Below are 23796 nucleotides of genomic sequence, written 5' to 3' on the forward strand. Positions count from 1 at the left end.
TTGAATTTTGCCACTCGCTTGCCAGAAGTTGTGTCAACTATTGTTGCCGCCAATTTACCAAACAAATGCTACTTACGAACATTTCTTCTCCGCTTTTATGGTTCGGCTTCTGTTTTCTTTATCATTTTGGTTGCCAATACTCTCCGGGCAAAGCAATTTCGCACTGTCGCTAACTTAATTTGCCCCAACGTTTTTATATCACTCAGAAAAAAAGTACAACTTGTGTAAAGCAAATTGCTCCTTTTTTTAATACGGAAAATTATTCAAATAATTATGGCTGAAAATGTAACTTTCTAGTTAAATTAATATTTCACTTAAATTAGATCATAAATACAATTTATATCGTAGGATATATTGTATTTGATGGACAGTATACAACAGGTAGAAGAAAGTTTATATTATTGATAGAGCCGATCAAGCCATGTCTATGATTTGGGGATTGGATTCCAGGTCTTCTTATGTAGCGCTAGTTATACCCGTTACTCGTAGAGTAAAAGGGTATATTGTATTCGTGCAAAAGTATGTAACAGGTAGAAGGAAGCGTTTCCGACCCTATAAAGTATATATATTCTTGTTCAGGATCATTAGCCGAGTCGATCTACCCATGTCCGTCTGTCTGTCCGTATGAACGCTGAGATCTCGGAAACTATAAAAGCTAAAAGATTGGCATTTTGCATGTAGATTTTAGGAGTTCCTACGCAGCGCAAGTTGGTTTCAAAATGGTGCCACGCCCCCTCTGACGCCCACAAGCCACAAGCTGTGGCCAAAGTTTTGATGCTATTATGAAAATTTTAATTGATATGTATTTGTTTCGTCAATACCTAATATACGTTTGCCACGCCCACTCTAACGCTCAAAAACCCATTAAACGCTTAAGCCTGGCTAGCGCCTACATTTCCGCCTTTCATGGCCCGTGGTACTAATGTCTTGGGGTAGATGGCGCAATACAATAGCGCATATTTATATTAAGTTGTTTAGCTGAGTAAAGGGGATCTAATAGTCGAGGCACTCGACAATAGCGTTCTCTCTTGTATATTTCTAAACATTGTCACACTAACACCCCCAAGGCGAAAAACTCTTTAGGGACCTGGTAGAGGTCGCTTATTGGGCGGTATATGGCAAAACCGCAAAAAAAACTTATATGGGCAATTGACACACCAACAATTTTCCAATTTTTTCTTTAGAAGTTATAGGATATATTTAGTGTTGAATATGACGTCACTGCATATTTGAGAAAAGTAGTTCATATATATCAGAGAGCGGAAGAGCTTGTGGTGACCTAAAATTCTCGAAATGGGGGCATATTTATTTTGAAATTGGTTAGCTAAGTAAACGGTATCTAATAGTCGGGGCACTCGACTTTACCGTTTCTCCTTTTCTCCGTTTCTCCAATTTAAGAAATAACTTTTCTATAAGTATATTAAATATTTTGATTAATACGGAAATGTATTTGCTCGCTTAGTATTTGACCTTAAACAATCCACGAAATACGTTGAAATAAAATATTTTAGTATTTAAAAAATACATTTATAGCTGTAACTCGTTATTTTTTATTGAGCAATACTTCCAATTTCTAGATACAATTTTCTGAGTGTATCGTAGAGAAACACTCGGCAGGGAGATGGAGTCTGCCTGGAAATCAGTTCAAATGTCAACATTTCTGTTGCTACACATATTTCAAATATTTGGCGTTTCGTGAATAGTTGTTAACTCTTCTCCACTTGCCTGAACTCGGATCCCCTCCCGGCCAGGACATCAAAGTTGTCGTTCCCCTCGACACCAGAGAATAGTTGTGCGTTGTGTTGCTAAGCTTAGGGCCATATCCTGCAGGATTTACTGCCTTGGCAGAAAAGTTTTTGCGACGGCTTTTATGCCTTATTCCCTTTGTGGCCCATTTGGTTTTTTTCTTCAGTGGTGTTTTTTGGTTTTGTGCTGCGAATTGAGTTATTGTGTCGTTTCTGCCTGGCCCCTTATGCAAATGGTTTTGCTTCGAGTTGTTGTTACTTTTTACGCAGGTTACGCAGAAAGTTTATCACTGCGACGGTGAAAATGAAAATATTCGTCATAAACAGGACTAACAGAAATTTTTTCCCCCAGAGCCCCTTGAAAATTTGTAATTAAATTGCTTGACCCAATTGATTGTTCTTACGTATTCATTTCGGATTTATGTTGGCCTTTCTTTCAGGAAGATTTGTTGTCACTCATTTTGTTGGCAAAAGGTTCGTTAATTATGAGAAAATACCCTGTCGGACCAAACTAATTGGGCAGCACAAAGCCTTGGGAAAACAGTTTAATAAGAGTCTTTTGATCTAACTGAAGCCCAAGAATTGATATAATGAACATCTGGGCAACTTGATATGCTGTATGTGTTGACATTTGTTTTCTGCTCGACAGAATCAGAAATATGATGATGGTTTTCACCAGTTTTCCTTCGGTTTTCCGTTCCCATCTATCAAATTGCTGTGGCCAGTTTTTCGTAATTTTCCTCAGGCGTTACTTTGCTCAAGTTTATTCTTTCGCCTATGTATCGTTGGTGCTTTCTTTCGCCGAGAGAAATTCCTCCTGACCAGTCTTTAAGTTTTGCCAGTGAAGTACAAAGTGTATAAAATGGTATTTGAATTGAATAAACTCAACCCAACTTTTGTGGCGAGTTGCAAAGTGCTAAATGGAAGTTTTTAGTTTGATGTGCATGTAATGAAATTCTTAAAAAACACATTGGCAATGGAAAGGCAACAAATCTTCTGTCTGTTCTTAATTACTTTACCAAATGTTAAAAACACTTCAACTCTATTAAATATTAACCCTTCGAATCAATTTAGTACATTTTATCTCCTGTCTCGGTTTTCTTCTTTTGAATAATTCATAAACAACCATGGAAAACCGCAGAAGCCGAATAGCTAAGACCTACAAATCAAAGTTCCCAGGCAACACAGCCACAAGCAAACAGCAAAAAAGAAATAAGAGAAATTAAATTCCCAAAGCAGATTTTCCCCACCAGTACGGTAGTCCAAAATTTGCTGACAACCACAAATTAGAGTAACTCAAGAGTATATTAAAGTTAAATATTTTGAGGGCGGGAGAGTCGTAAATAACGAGAGTGTAGGCACAAGTACTGAGACGGGGAAGGATTCATGCATTAATACCACTATAGCGTTCTGGTCTCTGATTTGATTTACTGTTCGGGGACTTTCCCTACTTTCTGGTTAAATGGAGGAGGCCAAAAAGGATGAAGAAAAGTCTGGAATGGAAAGATATGTCAGGAAGGCCATGGAAAAAACAAAATACGGCAATGCTCTTTATTTCACGGGGCTTAATTCAAATTGGATACGAAACGGATTACTGTGTACATATTAAATCTTTTTTAATTAACGCTAATTAAGAGCGACATGTCTAACATAACCTGCATACGGTTTTAAATTACTAAAGATTTTTTATTGTAATTAAGCAGCTTAAGTGCTTCATGACTAATTAATGACCTTTGTAATTATTATTATTATTATACCTACGATCAATTATATATTCCACAGTTGTATTTGTCACATAGCTACTGCACACAAGTCTTCGACTCACTAGCCCTGAACAATAAACTGGTTAAACATTCCACAACAATGCAAATTCGAACAAACGAGTCGCAACCGGCAAAGTGAACGCAAACAGAAACAAAAACAGCGACAGCAAATAAACCAATATGCAAATTATGTTTCGTTATTTCCTTCCTTTTTCATATATGTCGCTTGTTTGACTTTATAATGAAAATTTTAATAATTTAAAAGGTGCCAAATTACACAAACGCATGCGGACATGAACAATGGTGAATCATTCAAAGCCCAACAATTATTGTAGTTTATTGCGCATAAAACGTTTAAATGTTACGAAATATAACTATTGCTCTGACCAAAAAAAGTGGATAAAAATCATTTCAGTTGTTTAACTGTGTTACATATTCAAACCGTGAGTATAAAAATATTGTGTTTTTGGTCACGCCAATGTACACGGGTATTCTTCGAATACATAGACAAATGTTATTTTATTTTTATGTAAATATTATTTGCCGGTAAATAGTACTATCATACCTTTGAGCAAAAATAACGACGAACCAGATCTTAAATTTAATTTTCTAAACAAACAAAAAATGTTTAGTTAATTGTATTTGGTGAATACACAACTGAAAACAGCAACAGGAATAGGAACAACAAAAGTCATTAAGGACATCAAGTGCATAAACGGATTTGCTGGTTGATAATTTCGTGCTACGAGAATTAAATGTAATTTTGCGGTCGAATTTGTATCCGTGTGTGCATGTGTTAAATGCAAATTACTCGCATCGAAAACCTCAATGAATATAAATTCGCAAATGAACAGACATCGCCTAGCACGGGGCAAAATAATAATAATATAAAGATTTAATTAAATACATTTTTTGTGGCATTTTCTCTTAGTAAACATATTTTTTTAATTAGTCCTATCCGTTTTTTATTTGTTTGTTCTGTGGTCGAGTTCAATGGGACATAAAACTACATCGGCATAATATTAAATTCAGCTGTTTATGTAAATTAGTTAGTGCAATGCAAAATAATACTTCGCTCTAAAGATGGAGAAACATGTAAATGACTCTTATTACTTTTATTTGCAAGTATGGTGTAGTCGAATTAGCTGATGAGCACTTTACAATATCCGCTTTTTTATAATAAATTTAAATAAATAAAATTGTGCGCATAAAATAAATGCCTTTTTGTCGGCAGAAACACATTGCAAAGCTCTTGTATGTAAACAAGTGTCCCATTTGCATTTACTTCTTTCATAGTTTTCCTTTTATTAAATTCATAAATTTCATTCTGAAGAACTGTTGTTGTTGTTCAGCCAGGATCTTTGGCAAGTCAGCACGCACGAACCGAAACCCCCCTCGCACAAACACTAACGCCCACATGGACACTCACACGTATGAGATTTATGGGGGAGCGCATTTTATTTATATATATTTTATGACTTTTGTTGTTTTCATATTTTGTTCCCTCGCTTCTCCTCTATCATAAATATTTTTCTTGGGAAAACGAAAGCAAAACTGCAATTACGAGAAAAAAACATAGTGAGGACTGAAGGAAAACTGCGCTTAAGATCCTTTTAAAGTAAACAAAAGTGTAGAAAAGCGCAGTAAACTTTGCAGGACGTGACTTGCACCAGCACTGTGGTAAATGTGGCTAATTTATTAAATACAAAACCTTCATGGAAAATTGTTTAAGACTAGTCTGGTAAAGATATTATAATGGCGTTGATCGATGGGAATTTAAAATTTCGTACATATTAACTATTTTAGAAAGGTTGATTTTTTTTTTTAATTACCTTATACCTATAATTTATTTCTATGGAGCACAAATATACTTTGAATTGACGCCATATATTTTCAATGACTTAAAATAATTATAAATAGTTTAGAAGGTTTCTCGAATAATATTTATTTATATTTCTTTTATCATAATTTAAAGATCTACTGGCAGATCTCACATTATGACATATGTAATTATGTAATTAATTGATAAAGTGATCCTTACCCAAATGCTTTTCTAAATGGATAAACATCATTGATACAGATGCTTCTAAATACATTAAGCCTTTTGACAAAAATGTTCAAAAAGAGTTATGTGCTATTAAACACTGATAATGCAAAAAATAGGTTAATCTCGGCTATTTTGTATGTTTTGGCTACTGTACATTGGGGCATGTGGCTGCTGGCGGCATGTGGCGGCATCAGGGTGTTAATGCGCCAAGTCACTCCGTTCGCATTGGCAGTCGCTGGATTTTTATTGTTGCCTACTTCGCCGGCCCGCGTTCCCTTGGCATTTAATTTGCTTATTACCAACTTACGCAGACAAAGCGGCCATCGTCGCGCTCGTTGTCGCCATCGTTGCCCCACTTTCGTTCAAGTTTGGTGCAATTTGCAATTTGGGTCGTTGTCTGCCCCACCCCCTGCCACGCCCCCAACCGGCTGCCACACATTTGTCGCTAATTTGGCGAGGAAGTCTTTGGCTTCCTTCCACGCACTCCACCCCTTTTTCCCTCTGAAAGGCCGCCCTCCGCGTAATTGTTTGGCACCAATTGTTTTAAATGCTCGACGAGCGTTCACAAATTGCTTCGCAGACGCCGCAGCCAGTTAACTGCGCTGAGTGCACTTACACTAGTCTGTCAAAAGTTTGACCGGATTGGAATGACCTCCATAACAGTCTTTAAAAACAAAACAATTGTAAAACACACAAGAGTAACTAAAATATTTATTTTCAGTGATTGGTGAATACTAGTAAATATGTTGTTTACGTTAACTCTTTTTAGAATATCCTAACACGCTATTTTGAGCAGAAATCAAATTAAAATTTAATTTTCAAATATAAAATTTGTATATATTAAATCTATTGGTGTCCTTAATTATACCAATTTATCAAAAGCAACAGGAACACGCCTATGCAGTCGGTGCACATTAGATTCTATGACATTAAGATTTAATCTGATTTTTGATTTTGGGATTTTAACTAATTTGGCTTTTCGATAGACACCTGACAGCACATCTGGTGGCCTCACTACCCTCATTTCATGAATTCGTCTGTTTATACGAATATGGGCTATTTTAATTTCACGTATTCGAGAAATCATGTTCATAACAAAAACAGTTACAGTAGGGACTTAAGTAAGCTTAAGATACAAAGGGCGAATTACTAATATGTATAAGATTTTTCTTACATTTTTCTTTTTAAACACACATTCTTTTCTGATAAGACCAAGTAAACCAACAAAATTGTTTTTCATATATGCATGTGATTTGATTAATTGTATTATGTTTATTTGTTTAATCAGGATCAGCAACTGAGTCGATATAGACAAGTCCATCAGTCCATCCGTCCGTTTCTACGCAAACTTATCTCTCAGTTTTAATTTTACACATCCGGATAGCATTAACTTTCTATTTTATAAATAAATATTGTTGCCATCGGAACCAAATTAATTTAATTACTTATAACTTCCTTGTCTTTAGACATACACTTAAAAAATACAAGGCAGTTTTAGTCAAATTCAATTTGGATCGAGTGTCTTACTGGATTTAATTTTTTCTTCTGAGCTAGTAATTCAAGCTCTAAAGTCCTTTACTATTCAATTTTGTAAAAAAAAATACTTTTGCAAATGGTTCGAAAAATTGGATTGACTTTATTTTAACGAAGCTTTTTAGTTTTACATTTTACAGAAATACTTAACTCAATATGCGATTAGAAGCAAAACATAGCCGAATGCAAAGTTATTTCTCCAAGTAAATTCACCCCAAATCTTAATCTACATTTGACATTATTCAAGAAGCCATAAAAACCAGAACAAATAAAAAAAATATTTAAGACCGATAGTATTTTTAACGATTAAAAAAAATTGATTAACATTTTATAAACATTGCATGACGGCATCAAAGAGCTTCTTAAAGAACAAAATATCTTGCTCAAAGCGAACTTGAACTTTTGAAACTAAAAACCGAAAACGGTCCGATATAGTTGTTTTATATGTAGCATAGAATAGAAAAAATAATTTGTGTTACTGCTGCAAGAGTATTTACACTTCGGCTTGTGGAATAAAGCTTCTTCACTTGTTAATAACTTGTTTTGCCAGCCAAAACAATTACATATACTTTATTATTAAGGAAATCATGTTTTCAAACCGAGGTTTTTATAAACGCAAATTTTGGTTATTCCATAATGAATGAACTTGCTGCATAGTGTTAAACCCTATCGAATGCGTAGCTGCAAGAAATTGCAAATGTTTTTATTATAAACAAAGAGCATGGCTGCGTGTGTGTGGGTGGTTGGCTTGAACTTTTCCCGCTTTCAAGTCGAAATCGATGCGCATCAATATTCAATATGTAGCTTTTACTGGCCACATGAGAGGGCGGTGGGGAGCCGCAAGAAGTAGCAAACCCAATCATGCCGCGCAGCCATCGCCATCTGATGTTTGCTTTACGTAATGGAATTGTGCGGTGAATGCCGCGTGCCACATTTTATCCTTGTCTTGCCCTCGCTTTCCCTCTTTCTTTCCCTTTTTTTGGCCTTTGTGACTTTTGGTGTCTGTGAATTTTCCTTGGCCCGCCATATGTCGAATCCACCAGTCGAAGCCCTTTCAATTGCTTTTACCGGCGCCCGTCAGCATTCCTTTGCTGTTTACCCTCGACTTTAATTAAATAAAAATATGCATATGAACTGGCAGCAGTTAATGGAAAACTCCCAGCCTTGAGCTGATAATAATTATTATCTGCTTGGCAGATGCTGCCTATAGACGATATGATAAGCAAATGTTTCTCTAATTCCAATCGAAAAGTCATTTGCCTGGGAAGTTAATAAGCAACAGAATTTCTTAATTAATATAGCATGCTAATGGCAATCGAAAGCCTAACGACTTCAGTTCGATTGTGTTTGGGTTCTGTGTGCAGTTTTAATATTGATTCGGAGCTAAAGATGAATATTGCGCATACGCCATGTTGTGCAACAAAGCAGACACGTGCTCGTATTAGCAGCCAGCTAAGTGCTGTTATTCTACAGTTTTACACCACAATTACCAGCTCCCACACGCGGGCAACGTGTCAAAATCGACACCAACACATGCTTTTCTCTCTACCCCCAACCACCTACCCCTCGACCAGCACTTGGCCAACACCTTACGTCCCTAAAACATCCTTTCCCCGGATTACACCATCCTACGTGTCCTGGGATACCCGCGTACGTGTCGAATTCCAAAAAGCTACGCCAGTCATAACTGTAAGACAATGTCTGTGTGTGATGTGATGACGGGTACGTTGTCACGCAGCTGAATGGGATTCCGGGAAGGGAAATTGGGCGGGGATGGACGTGAAGGTGATGCAAAGCAGCGCTAGTTAGTATGTCATGTGCATGTTGGCATATTTCGCTGGAGACCTACCTTCAGTTCCGCCAACTCACCCACCAATTGTCTCCTTTTTGAACAACTTTATACCCTTTCCGAGGACATTGTAGGTTACTTAAGGTACTTCCGGCTGCTATAATTTATAGGATGTTTCCCGTTCGTTGTCCCCAAAAATGACCTATATTCATCATTTTTTGAATGCCAAAAATTATATAAAGCCTTTAACCTTAGTTTCTGTTTATGATCATTTAAAATAATTTCTTGCGTAATTTTAAAATTGAATAAAACGTAATTTTAAAAGAGCATATTTTGTTACAAATCCTAAACAGTAGGATTTAAAAATTTTAGTTTTTGGAACGGTGCAACCCTTTTTATTTTCTGAGAAGATACAGAAATATTTCAAAATGTTTTTTTAGAAAATTAAACTTTATGACAATTTTAAAATGACTAAGTCTCATAAAATGGAATAAATTGTTTAAACTTCGAGTGGAAGCAATGATAATTATTTGTATTGTGCATTTTTTTTTTTAAATTTTGATCGGGTTTAAGCACCTTTTTTAACAAAAAAATCCTTATGAAGTGAATGGGAAAATTTATGAAAGTTCTATAATAATTTCTAGTAAAATAAAATAATAAATATAATTAAAATAAAAACAGGCGAAAGGCTTAAGACTAACCTTAAAAAAATGGTATTAGAAACAAAATTTGAAGTCATTTTGCTAATTAAGAAGTCCATCTGCTCCGACAAAAAACATTGATCTCTGGATTAAATTAGAGTAATTAATTTCATATTTCTTAATGATTGTTTCTTTTTTTTTCTAAAAAATAAAACCCATCAAAGAAGAAGAAGTCGTGACTTCTGCGTCTAATTTTTTACCACTGTTGTTTTATATAATTTTTAAAGGGATCACAGAACTACCACTACTCTATTTTTTTTAGTTCCAACCTTAAAAAATAAATTAATTTCCTGAGTTTAATTTTATTCTACAAAATAAAGTTCAATATAGAACTCAAATTATAAATACAAGTGTAATGTAAAGTTTATCGTTAAGAGTATTCCTTCTTGTAGTTAGCCATTTATTTTCGGTTTTTGTCGTGGCCCTGCAACAAACTTGTATCGCAACGAAATCATATTAGGGTAACATTCTGGCAGCCACCAACTCTGCCACCACCCACATTTTTCAACAGCGAGTGTTTTCTCGTGTTTTTCAGAAGCGCTACTACGTGTCCTTCCGAGCTCCTCTGGTTGATGATGATGTTGTTTTTGTCTTACGCTGGGCCATGCTCCCAGTAAGAAAGGAGTGTAGAACACTATACAAACTTAAGAAAACAACCAAAATTAATTTCAAATAGTCTGCAAACCGCTTAAGAGATAATCACATTATTTATAAGTACCACCAGGAGCCACCACCATTTTAATTATTGTTTTGGAAAAGTGCAAGCTAATAAGGATACAATTTCCCAAATATTTAGTGGTTTTTAAGGTGAAAGAAACCGATTGTATTAACAAGCCCAAGTGAGAATTTTACCATATTTGCAATTGTATATAAAACTTAAATTTTAACATTTAAAAAAAATATTCTTTTTTTTTTTGTAAAATAAAGGGGTTTCAACAGCAGATTCGCAGATAAGTCATGGTTTAGATAATTTCGCACTGTGCATTAATGTAAGTGGAAATACACCGGCGACAGGTTGTGGCACATGTGTCAGATGCACGCAGACTACAATATAGTGACATCATTTTGATGTCAATTATTTTTCGCCCAACAGTCGATTTGGTTTGCTGGTAACTACACATAAAAAATTAATAATTTCAGTCAAAAGTTTGCAACCCAGTAAAGGCGACATTGACGACACTATCAAGTATATATAAAAAAGTATAACTTTGTTGTCTTTAATTTTTTTTTTGTTCTTCTAGATTTAATAATATTTAAATACTATGGAATTACGGTTTTTATTAAACTAAAACGGACATCTATATCATATAACTCCCATAAAAAATTAAAAAATTAAAAAAAAAATATATTGAAAAAAAAAAAATTATTTTGCTGTATTTATCAAAATATTCCTTTCAGACATAGTAATTACTTACTATATCAGAATTACGCTTTTAGTTTTGTCAAAATCGGCCAACCATAGAAACGATGGCAAAATGCAGCGCAAAATCGAAATAGCTTAATTATTTTTAGTAATATAGGCCTAGAAATCGAAATGTAGTCGTATTGTAATAACTGCAAGGGTATCTAAACTTCGGCCTGCCGATGTCTGCTTCCTTTCCTCTTTATTATATTTTCTTTCTTTATGCATCAATATTAAACGAGATACGATTAGAAAGAAATCGTTAACCAAGTTATGAAATGAATGAAAATCAACTTGTTACTTTAACTACCTACAATAGAAATAAGACTTTAAGATGCAACAGTTTTCGTAGACGGTCAAGATCAGTCTCTGCTGTTGATCCTTATCATGAATGTCTCTTTTACAGCGTTCCAAAATTCTGACTAAAATTATAATACCGTCAATACTCTATATTTTGTTGAGTGCAAAACCCAAATCGAGCCAGCAGCAAACCGGAACCCACGAACCCGTTACGAGTACGTCAAACCTTTGACACATTTTCAGTTGCGGAGCGGGATGACTTGAAGGTGCGGTCGATGTGGGATGAAAAACTCCCTCTGAAGAGTGGATCCCCTTTGGCGTAATGAAAACTCGCCCCCTTCCAACTGGCGCCAAATGCCAAGGGGAAGGGAAACCGTGGGCGGAAATACAGATACAGTCGGTCCAAATGACATCAGCAATGGGAATGCTGCTCGTTAATTGCCAAAAATAAAGTAAAGCAGGAGCGACAACAATTCCGGAGTTGCTGCGTTTTTTTCGCTTTGGCACAAAAGTATTTTAATTGCTTTGGCAGGATGGAGGCGAAAACAGCAAGCGATGGAATGGCAAATCATATGAATATAGGAAATTTTAAAATAGAATTTTAACCATTCGAAGCGAAGGATAGTAAAGTAAAGTGAGTAAAATTAAAATAAATAATTGAACAAAAACATAAGCCATTGCTAACATGTAGTTTGCATTAATAGGACACCGTAATCAAATCAGTGCAGAAAAGGCGTTTTTTCCATGCCCAAGGTTTTAACAAATTGTTATTTTTTGTCCCCCTCATTAACAACAGTCTAACAACTTTGGAATTTTATTGGCTCAACACGCTATCTGGGTATCTTTGCTGAAAAAATATCCTCTTAACTCAAGTAATAGTACTTTTAAATTTTGTCTGGCCCTTTTTTAAATAATTTTTAATTTTAATTTAAAGACTGTCATCAAAATGGTAATTAATAAAGTTCAGTAGTTTCTTCTAAAAATAATTTTAGGTTATGGCAATGTTGCTTGAAAAAACTTACAACAATAAGTTTTCGAAAAGCTAATACTCAAGAAACTTGGCCAAGCCGTCGAGGCTAGACATATAAAACAAGAACGCAGGAAATTGGTTCATCCTTTATCCTTGGCCTGTCTGTCCCAATTCCTTCTCTCCCCCTCATACTTTGCCCGCCTGTAGAGTTGCCACCAAAAACGTCACATTTCTCGGATCTCCCTTCAGGCCCCAAACAATGTGAAATTTAGAAATGTAAATTTAAATGCTACTTCAAACCCAGATCGACTCTTTCCCAACCGTTCAAGCACAACAGAGACGGCAGCCATGTCGAAAGAAGACAGTGGCGCATCCAGCGCGGAGGCGAGTCGGGCCGAATCGGAGATTACGATGGGACCCGGACCGCGTACTGGCCCGCAGCGGAGAAGGTCCTTGGGCGGCAGCGGAGGAGGTGACGGTGGCACAGGAGGCGGTGGCGGGGGCGGTACCAGCGGCGGCAGCGACCCGAGATCCGAAAGGAGCCCCCGAGAGGCCGACGCACTCGACCGCGCGACGGAGCCGAGGTCGACTCACCGGAAACTCCTGAGCGATCCGCGCTTCCGGATCCGGCCGCTGCAGCAGGTGATCTCGGCCTGTGCCGGGGCCATGATCACGGCATGCTTCATGACGCCGCTGGACGTGATCAAGACCCGCATGCAGTCGCAGCAGTCGCCGGCGCACAAGTGCTTCTTCTATTCGAACGGCCTGATGGACCACCTTTTCTCGAGCGGTCCGAGTGGCCACCGGCCGAGGCCACAGTTCTCCAGCACCTGGGATGCCCTGATGAAGATCAGCCGGTACGAGGGACTGGCCGCCCTGTGGTCCGGCCTGGGGCCCACCCTCGTCTCCGCCCTGCCCTCCACGATCATATACTTCGTGGCCTACGAACAGTTCAAGGCCAAGTACCTCCAGATGTACGAGCGCCACATGAACTGGAGCCCGGAAGCCCGGCAGCTGGGTCTCAGGTAGGATCAATCGCCGTAGCCATTTCGTATTAAATATCCCTTGAGCTTTAATTGCAAGGCCCTTAGAGCTACAAGCTTTTTCTTTAACTTTAGATACTTAAATTAAGTATGAAAGGCAGCTAAGAGAGAAATAAATGCTGCATAAATAAAGGTTGATCAAATAAATTCCTGCAAAATGTTACTTAAAACAAAAATAGAAAAAAACTTCGGCAAGCCAAAGCTAAAATACCCTTGCAGCTGTTAAAAAAATAAAATATTCTAGTTTAAATTTGAATGCGTATATGCTTAAAATCAATGAAGCTATGTCGATATTCAGTTAAGTTTTCGATCGTTCCTAAGCTGCACGAGTCGTAGGACTTTCATAAAAAGTAATATTGTAGCTCTGGAAATGTCAAAAATTTGTTCATTTATTTTGTGATTGTTCCTTTAGAAGCCATATGATCCAGTCGTCCGATTCGGCCCGCTCCGTCTTATATACAACCTGCCATTGAAATAACCATTTTGGGACTGTTTCATAATGTAAAAGTTTCTCATCTTAAATTGAGAGCTTAATACGGGCAAACGGGCAAGGCTAGATTCACTCTCTTGGTGATGCTGATCAAAAATAAATATACATAGGTGTTGCAAACTTTTGACTCAAATTATAATACGGTCTGCAAGGGTATAAAGACAACATTTTCAAAGCAAATATAATGGTTGGTTTAATATTTGTGGTATACTTCTCATACTCCTTAGCCAAATCCCACTACCCGTAAAGATTAAGACCCGCGAGTGATACTCAGATAAAAAATTAATCCGATTGAATTAACAACAGCTGGGAAATCTCCTTTCAGTTTGGAGTAAAATCCCGATAGTCTTAGTCAAGGTCATTTATTTAAGGAACGTACACTGTTAAACATGTGATTTCTTTGAATAACTATTAAAAATTATTAGGAGTATCAGCATTATTGTTAAAAGATGAAAGCAAATAAGCATTATAGATGTATTCATACCTTCCTTAGGGACACCAAGACGAGCCTGCCGCTGGTAATTCCCATGATGTCAGGGGTCACGGCTCGCGTGTGTGCAGTTACGGTGGTGAGTCCCATCGAACTGGTGAGGACCAAGATGCAGGCCCAGCGCCAGACCTACGCCCAGATGCTGCAGTTCGTCCGGAACGTAGTGGCGCTGCAGGGCGTTTGGGGACTGTGGCGGGGTCTGCGGCCCACGATCCTCAGGGACGTGCCCTTCTCGGGGATTTACTGGCCCATCTACGAGTACCTCAAGCAGAACCTTGGCCAGAGCTCGCAGCCCTCATTCAGTCTCAGTTTCTTGGCCGGCGTGCTGGCGGGATCAGTGGCCGCCATCGTGACCACTCCGTTCGACGTGGTCAAGACCCACGAGCAGATCGAGTTCGGAGAAAGGGTCATCTTCACGGACTCGCCGGCGAGGGATTTCGGAAAGAAGTCGACCTACAGCAGGCTGACGGCCATTTACCGGATGCACGGAGTCAGGGGACTTTTCGCTGGATGCGGACCTCGGCTCTTGAAAGTGGCACCTGCGTGCGCCATCATGATCTCCACCTTCGAGTACAGCAAGTCCTTCTTCTTCTACTACAACGTGAGGCACCACAACGAGGCTCTACTGTTGGGCAACCCGAACGCCAAGCTGGTCAAGGAGGATGACATTGAGTAAGCCGGCGAGGGGGGACTTTGTGGGTAGGTGGGCGGGTTATGTAGTCAAGACGGCTCCCTTTTGTAAATAAATATACGGACCACGAGCGGCGAGGCGAATTCAATATCCCAATTAAGATGCGCGTCGCTTTTCGAGTTACGTCAATGAGGCGACGGCCGGGAAATCAATTTGCATTTTCGCAGCTTAAAGACTACGGTTGCCTGTTGCTCCGAGTTTGCCGCGCGCCGAGTTGACTTTTAATGACATATTCATTCATTTACATTAACTGCAAGTTGAGCGGGCGCAAAGAGAAATTAAACGGAATTGCCCAAGGTAAACTGGCCCAAGAGCTGCAACTATCCAGAGAAAAACTGTGCTCGCTTTTCCTGCACATGCCGCCTTCAGACTGCATTTTCCAGTTCAAGATTTCCGCCAGCCATAAACGAATTTACTTTGTTGGCTGGTCACGTTTCACCATAGTTTCCACCACTGCTAATGCCATCGGAGCCCAGGGCCCATGTCCAAAATACTTCGGTGATTGCAGAAAATCTATAAATCAGTTGGAAATATCGAAACTAAAGAGAGTAATTAAGAAGTGTTTGTTAGCCCAGGGGGTTTCAGTCTGAACTTAATTGCATTTTTGTGACCGATTTTGATTCGTTCTCTTTTTACCTACAGCAATTTTGCTTGAATAACTCTCCTATTACAAAAAACTGTCCAAGCGAAAGTTTCATTTTTTTGAATGTCCTTTGTTTTTTAATAAGGCGCAAAGTATACAAAGCATTCCCAAACACAAACTCCGGAAGCAGGCTGTCAGTAAAAAGCAGGAAAAACATATTTTGTTTTTTTCTCTGGTCGGACATAAAAAAATGGATGGAATTATTTCTGGGGATGTTTGGGGAGGGTCATAGCAGATAAAACATAATATTTTTCGTGTTCCTTTATTTTACCTTACTTAAGCGATACACACGCCGAAGGTGTCAAAGTGTGGCTGCCACAATTACGGGTATTTTTCGCAACCATCGCGGAATTTGTGGCAGTTCAATTAACTGTGCAGTCTTTCCGATCGAAACCGCTGATGAAATAATTCGAGCAGCGCGCAGATAAATCCTACTTTTTCTGCAAAAATCTGAACATTAAACTTATTTTACCGGGCCTTTTATTGATGTGTTAGCCAGTAAGGCTACTATTCACTACCATTTAAATAAAAGAAAACTTGCTGCGACCGGTCGCTTTTTCCTGATTTCTTATTTTCTTTTTTCGGAAAACGCATTATTAACAAGAAAGGAAAGCTAACTTCGGGCGGAGCCGAAGTTGATATACCCTTGCAGAATACTCTGTAAATTATATTCTCCAAAATTATTCATATGATGCATTCTTAATACTCATAAAAAATCCCAACTTCCTAACTTTAAAAACACCAAAGTTATGACATTTCCAATCGTTCAGTTATATGGCAGCTATAGGATATAGTCGGCCGATCCTTATGAAATTTGGTAGGTCGGATTGGGTGGCCAAATATAACACCCATAGAAAATGCCAACTTCCTAACTTTACAAACACCAAAGTTATGGCATTTCCGATCAATCAGTTATATGGCAGCTATAGGATATAGTCGGCCGATCCTTATGAAATTCGGCATGTCGGATTGATTAGCCAAATATAAAACCCATAGAAAATCCCAACATTCTAACTTTACAAACACCAAAGTTATGGCATTTCCTATCGTTCAGTTATATGGCAGCTATAGGATATAGTCGGCCGATCCCGGCCGTTCCGACTTATATACTGCGTGCAAAGGAAAGAAGGGTGTGTGCAAAGTTTCAATTCGATATCTTTAAAACTGAGAGACTAGTTCGCGTAGAAACAGACAGACGGACAGACAGACGGACAGACAGACGGACAGACAGACGGACAGACGGACAGACGGACAGATGGACAGACGGACATGGCTATATCAACTCAGGAGGTGATCCTGATCAAGAATATATATACTTTATATGGTCGGAGATGTCTCCTTCACTGCGTTGCACACTTTTGACCAAAATTATAATACCCTCTGCAAGGGTATAAAAATACTTGTCGAAAAAGCCGCCCGAGGGGAGTATTCAATGCTTAACTTTATATATTTCCCCTTTTTTCATATTGGTATTCTCGATGCTCGACGCAAATTGCCAATAAAGCAAATTAAAATATGCTTTTATAAAAATAATGGAAATTAAATTTAAGTGAATATCTCATTTGTGCCGAGCGTGTATGTGTGGATGGCGCATTTTTTGCTGAACCGCAACCAGAGACCTCTGGCTATTCGGCACTCCGTTCCTTTTCTTTCCCTTTGTCTTCCAGCTACTTTGGCACTTTGTTGTTGCCGAGGGCAGGCGGTGGTGTTGGTTGTGGGGGCGTGGCGCTTGTCTATATATTTTCCGCAGGCTGTTGCTCGCCAGTGTTTTTTGTTGTCAGCATCAAAAATATTTTCCCTGCCGCAAAAAAAGGAGAAAATGGGAGGCAGGGAGGAAAAAGCTGTTGATAGGGAACAGATCCGCCCGTCCGGGTGTCCTTCAGCTGTCCCAGGGCCATCCTTCACCATTTGCCTGCTGTGTGTTGTCAGCCTGCGAGTTCCATATTTTTTCCTCGCCGTATTGTATTTGCATTTAATTGTGGCATTAAAAATACACCGGAACACGTCGTACTACGGCCCGGCCTGGTCGGATCCTTATTTATGGCCCTGTCCGTCTTCGTCGGCAGTCTATCTCATTTCTGGTCCTGTTTTTGCCCGCTCACCATTGACATTGTGTGGGCGTGGCCGTGGGAATGGGAATTCGATTTATTTGCCCCGTTCCCACAAACAAACGGGAGGCCAGCCCATGAAAATGATTTAAGATTGGATTATTGGGTGACAAACTGTGAAGAAATTAAAGCGCTGACAGTGTCGTCGATTGACAACTGAACTGTTAATTGACTAATCAAATCAAACACGCTTAAGCGCCCAGATTGCTTTGAGCACTTCTTTTTTCATCGAGTTCTTTAGGTATTTTTCTTAAAGGAGCTGTGAATAGCATAATCTAGGGCTTAAATTATCCCAAATTTTAAACATTGTGAAATAGTCTTTCGTAATTACATGTCTTATGCACTGTTGAAAGATTTTAGTTTTTATTAATTTAGTTTTTGATAACTAATAAAAACAAACCTTTTACCGTATAAAAAAAAACCTTATCCAATTTTTTGTTCAACGACTAAACTTAAATAAGTACTTTTCTAAAGTGCCCAAGGCGGCTGCATCTATATTTCAAGAACTATTTGTTTAATTGTTTAATTTTATGCGCGGAGCTAGTTGAAACTTTATTAAAATGCGAAATTGTACAGCGCGCAATGGGCGGGGAAGCGGAAGGACTTTCAGCCCCTAGTTAGTTAAAATTTCCGTTTCCCCTGAACCAACAAAATTTCTATTTCAATTTCAGTTTCCCTTTTTTCTTGGCCAAACATCCGCCCCGATTGTGGCCTTCTTGAAGGCTAATTGTTGGCACTAGCCGTGTATGAGGGGAACCCATTGCCATTCTTGACCTTTCGCCCGGCGAGTGTTTAATTAATTTTGATAACTAAGGCAAATAAATTGCAGGCGGTGCCATTGCCCCCGAGTTGAAAATGAAAAAGGAAACGGACCGACTTAAGTCTATTTAAAAATGAGGCCGAATTTTTCACACTTCATGGTCATGCATCACCAAGTGATGGATGGAGATCCCGAGACGTCTTTAAGGGCACTGCTTTCTATTTTTTAATTAGCGAACCTTTTGCCCTGCTTATCCCTTTGGCGTCGGCGTGTTTACACTGTACCTGGGCACGCAGGATTTTAATTAAAAAGCACGAAATTGACAGGCTGAAAAAATAATGTTTACCTTTTGCCACCGTGTCGGGCGATTGTTTGACGGGCATTTGGCAGCCCTATTTTTTGGGCAACCCGAGTGGATTTCTTACTTAATTCCAGCCACTTGATTATTCAGACTCCACACACTGGAGCGCGAAATTGTAATCAGTGCGGTCATTTTTCGTATTTTTTCATTAAATGTTTGTGTGCTCTTTGTAAGAATCTAATTGCGGTTAATTTGGCTTTTTATAAATGCAGGCCCGTCCACTTCACACCACCGCTCATTTTGTTGGCCATAAGTTATGCAAGGTTTTTCTTGTTTCTCTAGCAATTTTGGCTTTCGGTTTTCCTTTTCGTGGCCGGATAAATTATTAAAGCGATAATGGGGCGTAAAAGTCATAACTTTGGGCTGTAAATTGGGGGCTTTCTTGAAGGTTTTTGGGTCTGGTCCTGTCAAGTGCATTAAACATGAGGCAAGGGTTTTGCTTTGTTTTGTTTTGGGGCTCTAGTTCACTCAACTGAGATAATTTGCTAAGTCATTTCGGAAACGGATCTACCACTTGCTGTATAGCCGCCAAATGGCTTACTTATTTCAAATGTAATTTATGGTAATCGCTGTCTTAATAACAAACCAATTAGAAAGTTTCCCATTATTTAATCAGATTTTGCTATTTGCCAACGAAGTCCGCCTGCCAGCCGGCAGAATTTGTCCTGCCAACAACTGCTCTTTCCCTAGGTAGAAAACTTAAAGATTTTCCCTTTTTCGCTGTTTTTCTTACGTTACGGTACGTCTGCTCCGTTTATGAATAATTCATGAGGTAACTTTATAAAAATAACGCACAAATGGCACTAAAACAAGGCAAGTGGAATGTCAGCCTTTGAGCAGAATTTTAAATGCTCTGAAAGTGTTGGAGGTGGAATTGAAGTGAATTGAATTTTGATTGCAAGTCATCTTTGGAGACCAATTAAGACAAAGAAGTTTACCTATTGCCTAGAAACCACTTTGTACTATATTTGCAAACCCCAACTCATTTGTAAAATAAATGTATTACAAATACTATATTTGTTTATATTTTCCCTTTCAGTAATATTGGTTAGTATACCGATTCTTAAATACATGTATATTTTATTATTAAAAAAATATACTTATGCACTTTTTGTCAATAAGCTCATGTCCTGAACGTTGCTTTACAAATACTAAGAGCAAGTATAGGGAAATGGCGAAGAAAAAAGTTTCCCCTAGACCGTATCTGGGTAGCATATTATGCTAAAAGATTTTAAAATGGTGAAATTATAGATGCCTGTGAATATGTGTGTTGGAGAGCAATATATCGTATGTTTTGAACAGAAAAATGCAAAGGGACCCGAAAGAGGGGTAACCTGAAAGCTGAATAAAGCTTTAAAAAAGGTGATAAATTATTAAATTTATTTAAGAGAGAAAAAGCTCACTGGAAAATGTACAAAAATGGTCGCCACAATCGCTTAAGTTCAATTTGCATATTCAACAGATTTTTAAACAGTACGAGGTTCCAACATATCATATCAACCGGAGTGTAAACTTTGAACTTCACCTTTTTGTTTTTTGGCCCATCGCAAACTTTGCTGCGGTTTGTGTTTGTTCAATTTGCATACCAAGTTGGCCTCTCACCCTCATTTGGAATTGTTATATTTTTATTTTGATAGCACCTCGTATGCAAATGAGTTTGGGAGAAACGAAGTGGGTGGATCCTGTTGACCCGGAACAGAGAAACTTCGTTCGACCAAGTTGCTTCATTATGTCAGTCGTAGCTTTGATAGATAAACACCAAGCGAAAGAGGAAATTAATTAAATTAGGGGCCGAGTGTTGGTGAATATTTAATATTCCATTAGAATAATGCATAAAGTTTGGCCGTTTGCATGACAAATTTAATTGCGGTAATTGAGTAATAGATCTTTAAAATTGTACCCAATTCCGAACTTCCATTTCTGCTGTATCCGCATAAATATGCGGGAGCAGAAGGAAAATTAAATAACCTGCTAAATGTGCGGTAAGCTCCTTATAAATCCCGATAATAACCATTAGCATTTATCAAAGTCAGTGCATAATTATGTAAGCAGCTTTGAAAAATGTCATTGTAAAGAAGGCAGGGAAGATACGTCAGTAAGCGGATATTAATTTCGCTTTCGTGTTTTAATTGTGCCCCGACTCAGGCCCACACACGCCCGTTCTTTTTGTGGCTTAAACTCACATCGTCTACCTTGGCGACGGAGCCCCTGCCCCAAAATCCCGCTCCAAAAATGCCCGGCGACGGCAACAACTGGAGCCTGATGGGCCACGATGGCGATGGCGACACCATGGACACATCCTGCAGATGTCAGCCGTCTGCTGACAGTCAGCTTTCGCCGGCACGGACCTGATCCACTCACGGCCATGGGAAGAATCCTGTCCGGTAGCATTTCTGACTTGTGAAATATGCTGAGCAGCGTGGAGCGTGCGGAACAAGCTGTCAGGACTAGGGCTTCGTTATCCTGTGTGTTCCCAGACCTGTTGGTTTCACTCTCAGTGAAAAAAGTTCAAATGCATTTTCTTCAAATATACGAAAGAAAATCGTTTATCAAAAACCTGTGATTAAAATTAATCATGTTCTAGAACTACTAATTATATGAAGTACCATAAATATGACGAAAAATATTCTTAAATTTTTTTAATTTTCGTTTTTTCTTCATTACAGCAATATAGCTACTTAATCTTATATCCATATAAAATTCTCACGTAAGTACATTTAAATAATAGTACACTTGAACAATTTTTAAATTCTATGGTTTTCTATTACTAAAGTTTGTGCATTGCCTAAAAAGTTAAAAACTTTATTTGTAAGTTTTTGTATGATACTCATAACTAATTGTGACCATTTTTATGACAATTTATAATTAAGCATAGCCTTAATTATGAAAATTCATAATTATTTGTCATCTCCATTATTATAAATTTTGAATTGGTAGCAGTTTTTATATGGGAAAGCCTTGCACGTATAGGCTTACCACTAATGTTATAGTAAGGGTGCTTGGGGCAAATGAAGCAAAAGGACAACATTGTTGCTCATTGTTCAAATATAATTTAGCAATATAGAGGGAAATCGTATGTGGGAATGGCTCCTCAGGGAAAAGTTGTCACCATTTTTGCGCCCGTTTCTCTAATCTCGTGTAATGCCTTTTGTAGCCCTTGTAATTTAGTTTGCAGTATGTTTTTTTTCAGTTAGAGGAGACGAGACAACGACTAATGACTTAGAATTCGTTGCCCGCTAGCCAAATGAGCATGTGTGCATGGCCCCTTTCCTCCTGCTCTCTATCACTTTCTGTAAGCCAGCTGTTGTCGCTTCTGTTTGCCATTAACGCCTCTTTCAAGCCAAAAAATAGAGAAAACTGCAACTTAAGTGCAGCAGAGGCGTGAAAATCATTAAGCTTCAGCTGCTGCCCCATCCACACTCGCACCCATGCCGACGAACAGAGCGACTCAGGAAGGAAAAACTAACTGACACAGACGCAGGCAAGGGGGCAACTGTATTCTCCAGTGAGCCGTCCCACATGACGTATGAGTTATGCAGATAAATTTCATGCCTCATCAGTCATAACAGCTTTAACCAAATGAAACGATGGAGCACGATTTAATGAGAAAATATTAAATTGGCAAATTCCTCCACTTAGGTAAAATGTACTTTTATAAAGGATGTACCCACAATATTCTTGAGTTTAATTATCCTGTCTATATTAAATACTTAATAAGAACGATTGATTAAAATTTTCAAAACATTGTTGTTTTAAGGATATTTGCTTAGTTTTAATACATTTTGGGCTTTTCGTAAACCTATTTTTATTTAGTTAAGATACCATTATTATTGTTTTTATTTTCGTATATGTAAATGAGTAAAAATCAGAATATTATTGCAACGTCCAGAAAATAATAATATATACATGTACTTTTAACCTTACTTGGGCCATTGTGTACATTTACCTTACCTAGGTATTTATTCACGCAAATACCTTGCACCTTACATGATCCAAGAAACAAGTACCTTTCCTAACACTGTTAATAATGTTATTACTAACTTAGTCTTAAGACATTTAAAAAAGTAGGTGCTCTAGTCTTCCAGCTTGTATCAGCACGGCAATACAGACTTCCGAATGGTTATGCAACGCCTTAATCGACAACACTATACACGTAAAATTAGCCAGCAAACAAATTTGTGTGTTTAATTCGACCGTCATTACAGTAAATAATAAAAAAAATAATTATTCTGTAATACTGTTGATTTATCAACAAACATTTTTTCTTCGTAGGGCCAGGGATCCCTTTCAATTTCACCTTAGAACTCTATCCAGACTAACAAATATAATCAATTAATTACCACATGTATCAGGATGTTATACATTAAACACAAAGGACATAATCTCAGTCATAAAAGGGCAACCGCAAAGCCCATTCAGGCAAATATCTCGTTTGTCTATGCACAATGCTCTTAATGAACAACGGAAATTCGCGACCATTAAAGTACATTTCCAATAAAAATAAATCAAGTAGACAATGGCAAAAAATATACCCAATTTAATATGCAAAAGCTCTCAGTGCTTCAATTAAATGGATTATATATACTGCTTTTGGCCAAACCAACTATTTAAAACCAACCTTTTCATATACAAATTCTTTGAGATAAAAAAAACAATTGGAGTTAAAGAGCATTACGTTTTAAATATTAATTTAATTTACATGAGAAACATAAATGCCTCAACATGCATAAACTATTTTACTTACATTAAAGTTAGTAGTGCAACACGCAATCGTTCATCAGATTTCACCCAAATTAAGGCAGTGTTCAAGTTAAATTCGATACAAAGACAGGACTATACATTTGTGGCAGCTGATAAATAACGACGCAATTGACTTGAAATCGCGACCGCTTTTACCGCACTCACTGCAAAAGGGATGCGCGATATAAAAGACTGACGAGTATAACACGGTACATTTTTA

At 38.0% G+C, this 23796-nt stretch overlaps 1 protein-coding gene across 1 annotated transcript; it reads left to right on the forward strand.

The window, feature by feature from the left end:
- The first annotated feature begins 12469 nt into the window (after nt 1-12469).
- Nucleotides 12470-15064, forward strand: LOC108053087 (solute carrier family 25 member 40). Its single transcript, XM_017135663.1, has 2 exons — nt 12470-13275; nt 14277-15064. Exons 1-2 carry the CDS (start codon nt 12599-12601, stop codon nt 14947-14949), a joined length of 1350 nt encoding a protein of 449 aa, XP_016991152.1. The 5' UTR covers nt 12470-12598; the 3' UTR covers nt 14950-15064.
- Nucleotides 15065-23796: the final 8732 nt, after the last annotated feature.

Source organism: Drosophila rhopaloa, unplaced genomic scaffold, assembly GCF_018152115.1.
Source record: "Drosophila rhopaloa isolate 14029-0021.01 unplaced genomic scaffold, ASM1815211v1 contig_155, whole genome shotgun sequence".
Classification (NCBI taxonomy): domain Eukaryota; kingdom Metazoa; phylum Arthropoda; class Insecta; order Diptera; family Drosophilidae; genus Drosophila; species Drosophila rhopaloa.